This window comes from Sinocyclocheilus rhinocerous, unplaced genomic scaffold (assembly GCF_001515625.1).
Source record: "Sinocyclocheilus rhinocerous isolate Xijiao unplaced genomic scaffold, SAMN03320098_v1.1 scaffold396, whole genome shotgun sequence".
Taxonomy (NCBI): Eukaryota; Metazoa; Chordata; class Actinopteri; order Cypriniformes; family Cyprinidae; genus Sinocyclocheilus; species Sinocyclocheilus rhinocerous.
In genome coordinates this window covers 343,904-349,150 of record NW_015660913.1, presented here as the reverse complement: position 1 = coordinate 349,150, position 5,247 = coordinate 343,904, and the positions used below count along the sequence as shown (strand labels likewise).

The 5,247-nt window shown below is 34.5% G+C and overlaps 1 protein-coding gene and 1 long non-coding RNA gene across 2 annotated transcripts in view; one reads left to right on the top strand and one right to left on the bottom strand.

The window, feature by feature from the left end:
* LOC107726141 (uncharacterized) overlaps window positions 1-1,544 on the top strand; it is a 14,728-nt gene extending 13,184 nt beyond the window's left edge. The window contains exon 3 of the long non-coding RNA XR_001638229.1: window positions 1,533-1,544. This is a non-coding gene — a long non-coding RNA (uncharacterized LOC107726141). The remainder of the gene's footprint in view (window positions 1-1,532) is intronic.
* Window positions 1,545-3,696: 2,152 nt separating this feature from the next.
* Window positions 3,697-4,591, bottom strand: gjb9b (gap junction protein beta 9b). Its single transcript, XM_016535649.1, has one exon. The coding sequence runs from the start codon at window positions 4,577-4,579 to the stop codon at window positions 3,800-3,802; it is 780 nt and encodes a 259-aa protein (XP_016391135.1). The 5' UTR covers window positions 4,580-4,591; the 3' UTR covers window positions 3,697-3,799.
* Window positions 4,592-5,247: the final 656 nt, after the last annotated feature.

Sequence of the window (5,247 nt, the reverse complement as noted above, 5' to 3'; positions counted from 1 at the left end):
CAGCCGAGGGATCCACCTTAAACTTGGTGAAGATTTTTTTTTTCTTTTTCTGTAGGACGGGAGTTGTAACAGTCAACTTGATTTGGACAAGGTTCCTCAGTGCATTTGACAACTCTTGGCATGTCGAAATGATAAATTAAGTACAAAATATAGAGAAAGACAAACACCACAATTAGCCAGATGTGGCCAACCACGGTGGAGTATTGGCTAACCCCGCCAATCAGGACCTCTAGGTGCATCCAGGTCATGTCTGCCACCACAAACAGATGTCTTTTTTTATACAAGGGTAGTCCTAAAAAACGAGAGAGAGAACGATTATATCAGTACCGCATCTGTTATCAAATGATATTAGAGATGATGATTATTATTATTGTTATGTCAATATTAGGTATTTAACTGTGTATGATTATTTCCACTTGTTCATTTAGATTACCTTTGCCATCAAACTAATGTTCACTTTAAGACGCTCTTTAAAAACACTGATAATTTAATAACATTGCTAAATGTAAACTTTAGCAAATCTCATGATGCCTATCAATTTCTCATACTGTACACTGGTTTTAGTTTTTAGTGTTTAATTGTTTTAGTATTTAAACACAATTGTATAATTTTAACATCAACAGTTTATCAGTTATTAGCCATAAAATTGTAATAATTATTGATTTATTGTTATTTGGCAGAATTTTAATATTGGTGCATCTCTAATTTGAGACCAGGATGACTTGTCATGCATTCATACACACCGATGTATACATAAAACAATTTGCAATGCAAGTCAAAGCAATGTTACTGCAGTGTGACGTTTTTTTGCCTATTGTTTAAACATTTTTTGCTAAATGCATTTAATACTTTCATTTCGATTATGTGTAATACGATTATATGAGATTTAATCTAAAGAATTCCCATGCTGCAAATCCACTTTTGGTTTCTTCACAGTTTCACTGTGATGTTTGTTTTTGAATGAATATTTGTTCAGGTTTTTAGGCAACGCTGTTGTTAAGCTTTTCTTTATAAGGCACCTAAATATAACAATTGCTAAAGCTGTTGTCTTTTTTTTATTTTCCTTTTAATGGCATCACGTGAATACTATTACTATATAAAAGCAGCTTTAAGATGCTAAGCCATTTTTGGAGGCTTTCATTTTCTGTTCTGATTCTTTCTGCAGTGCCCAATATCAATAACAATTTTACCTATCTACCTACCTGCCTACCTATTTACATACATAAATGAATAAATATCTGATATGTGACAAAATCTGGAATGTGATCTGAACCATGAATTTTGTCATCTGTTGCACTACGATGTAAATAACGAACATCAGAATTGGAAAGAGGGATTATAATCAAAACAAAAAAAGTTCAAAACTTAAGGAGACAAACTGAAAGTGAAAGCTTATACAGAAGACATGTTAGTCTTCCTTGAGAAAAGCAAGTTTGGTTGATGAATTACCAGAAAAGCGTGTCAATATTAATCATTTAGCTTTCCCACGTGTACTTTTTTACTTTGCAGCAGCATTGTGTTTACAACACAAGTCACTATTGACTAATCAAATTTAAAAAGGTTTACATAACATGTATAACTTATTCTCGATGAATAACCACATTACAAAAATAAATAAATACAAAATAAAAATAAAAACTCAGCAACCATTTAAATGTAGCAGATATTCCTATCTTAATTCAAAGTTTAAGTAAGCTCTAACTAATAAAAATAAACAAGTCAACATATTTTTATTTTTTTTTCTTAGTTATTCTTGCTGTTAACTGATTTGAGTCTTGATCCATATCATTGTGACAATTATTTAAAAACAGTCTCTTTAGCTATAGCAGATGTAAATCATGCATGTCCTTGCCTTTTGTGGTTTCAAAGAGGTATGAGGCTTTTGTACTTGACTGGAATAAGTTAGACCTTTGTTTGACTATCTAGACTGGAAGGCTGTGCAGATCATATCTATGTACTATATGGAATAAATTCTTTGTTTATTTAGGTCAGTGTGTATGTTGTTGTGATATGGTCACTCCTGAGTCACTCCCCAAAAAAGCATTGTTCTTCTATAGGAGATATCATTGCATATTACTGCAATAACTAAATTCTCATAAAATTGGACAACATTTTCAATATTTTGTATTGGAAATTTGACATGCCACATTTATGGTGCATCTGGAATAAAGTTAGTTATTCTTTTTTACATTGTCACCAAGAAAAAATAAAACAATATTAAAGCACAGCAGAATCGGAAAGAGGGATCAAAGTCCAAACAAAAATTTCAAAACTAAAGAAGACAAAGTGAAAGTGATTTTCCCGCAAGTTTGGTTGATTAATGAAGCATGTCAATGTTAATCAGAAATGAGATGAATTGAAAAGTGCAAAAAATTAGTACACCTTACCAAAAATAAATAAAAAACATAAAAATAAATAAATAATCGGGCTTTCACTTTCATTTTGTGATGAGTGATTTTTGGTAAGATGCTTGTTGTCAACAGGAAGTTCTTGCTGTAGCCAAACACAAGATATTAATTTAGCCTTTGCAAATGAAATCCATACTCTGGTCTCATGAGACCAAGTTAATATTTAAAATAGTGTCCCCAGGGGGAGACAGTATTTTGGAAAAAGATAAGTTGAGCAACATTGAAGATCAGGGTACTCAAGGAGGTCATCATCCAGGAGTTAAAGACGTGACAATTTGTCAGGAATTTGTGCACTTAATACCATAAAAGGTCAGAACAGTAAACCTTTGTTATGGAGGACATACTACATAATTTGAATTTAATCAAGGGTATACCCTACAACTCTTTATTTATGCAAAATTGGCCAATTTACTTAATTATATATGTTTAATAAATGTACATTTTGCCATATTCTCATGAATTGTAATAGTGATAATTTAGAAATAGAAATATATTTTTATGTTCAGATATGGAGTACTTATTTATGCTTTAGTATTACATGTTTTACTTTGAAGTACATATGTGCAAAATAAACAAGGACAAATACAATATACAGGACAAATATATGGCACTCTTGCAGTGGGATATTTGAAAACATGATTTCTGTAAACAATATACAGTGCATGTACCTGAAGTAGCCTATTACATTTGTTTTTGAGCAAATCATAAAAGTATTGATTTGCAAAATGCCAAACACAAAAAATGCTAACCACGTTTAGTGCAGTCCAGCTTTCAAGGGTCTCTTAGTGTACTGTTAACCAGTGTCTTGTGGATGAGCTCAGACTTTAATAATTGTGGACACTTATTCATTTACTATATTAGGCCAGGGGTAGGATGCTACTACGGTCTCCTCCAGTGTTGCCAAGTCCGCGGTTTTCCCGCGGAATTGGGCTACTTTCCCACTGTTGCCGCTGGTTGAAGCGACCCCAATAACACGATATTTAGCACCTGGAATACGAATTTTACCAAGGGAACTCCGCCAAAAAACGTGTATTTTACCCCCGGAACGCGATTTTTACCGGGGAACCCCCCCTCCAAACGCAACTGGGCTAGTTTTGGACTAGTTTTGAGTAGCAATTGGGCGGTTTTGTTGTGAAAACCTGGCAACCCTGGTCTCCTCCCCACCATGTTGTTCTCTGAAAGGGTTTTGTTTTTTGTACACTAGGGGGCGGTGTGCTCCTTTAGTAAATGAGACTCAAGAATACTCTAATGACCTTCTCATTTTCCGTTTATATGATTATCTACAAGGGGAAAAAATGGCATGATTGGATTATCTATATTATAACCAAGATCCAGTGTGTCTTATTTGTGTTTATTGTGCTTGATTGTGTCACAATCAGTTCAGACCATATTTATGCCGGTTTTGAATCCTTCTCCCCAGCTGCGGCCTTTGCCTTTTCAGAGTTGCTGAGATTCTGGTTTGATGAGGCTGTAGGATCCACCCTTATGTAATTGGGCTTTGTGACGGTATTCCGTTCTTGCTGTCTGAGCAGGTACTTGCGAACTTTTTTGGTAATCAGATAGAAAATCTCACAGATACACATGAAGATGCACACCGAAGAGGTGACCACCATAAAGAGGGTAAATATTTTCTTTTCTGTAGGACGGGAGATGTAGCAGTCAACTGTATTTGGACAAGGTTCCACAGAACATTTTGTGACATTTGGCATGTCGAATTGATAAATTATGTACAAAATATAGAGGAAGCCTGCATCAAAGCCGGCTTTGAACACCAGGCTGAGTATGTAGGTGTACCACAGCCCTCCACGCTTCTTCCCTGGGTTGGCATACAGGTGTTCACCCTTGTGGACATCAGTGTACTTTTGATCCTTCATTTCACGATACTTGACGTGAGCGACCACCATGAGAGACGGGCAAGTGACAAAAATGATCTGGAGAGCCCATAGACGGATGTGGGAGATAGGGAAAAAATTGTCATAGCAAACGTTAGCACAACCCGGCTGGGCGGTGTTGCAGATGAAGTCTTTCTGTTCATCACTCCACACCTGCTGAACAGCCACCACAAACACCAGGATACGGAAGACAAACACCACAGATAGCCAGACACGTCCAAAGACTGTGGAGTATTGGCTAACCCCACCAAGCAAGACCTGTAGGGACAACCAGTTCATGTCTGCCACCACAGACAGACGTCTTACTCATACCAGGATGTCAATCCTACAAAAACAAAAAAACAAAAACATTAGTTCAGTGGCAGTATCTGAGAATGTACAATAATCATATCGGTTAACAGTTTTAGATATGTTTATTCCTTTGACATTGAACGGTGAATTGTACATGCACATTTTCTCTTAACATTTAGATTAGCTTTGCCATCATCTAACAAAATCAAAAGGTAAAGGCAAGGGTAGGTAATCTCAAAGGGAATCTTTATAAACAATAATAATTTAATAATTCTGGTTAATGTAATATTTAACAAATATCAAAATGAATATCCATTTTTCATAATGTACATTATAACGTGATGCTTTAAAACAACTGATTGTAGATTTTAGTGTTTTACAAATAATAATTTATGCAATCTTACATATTAATATATTTTAATATCGGTGCATCCCTAATCTCTAACCAGGTTTGACTGATTTAATGCAGATTTATAATTTAATGAAAGCAATGATTTGATGATGGCAGAGTTGCCTAAATTAAATGAATGCATGATTTACATAATATTTCTCACCATTAACAAAAATTGACATTATCTATATATTATGTATCATTTTATGTATATATTTATCTAATACTTTAATTTGAATATATATATATATATATATATATATAC

Bases quoted from the DNA above. Each gene is read 5' to 3' on its own strand.
- gjb9b (XM_016535649.1), bottom strand. From the start codon at position 4,579: ATGAACTGGTTGTCCCTACAGGTCTTGCTTGGTGGGGTTAGCCAATAC.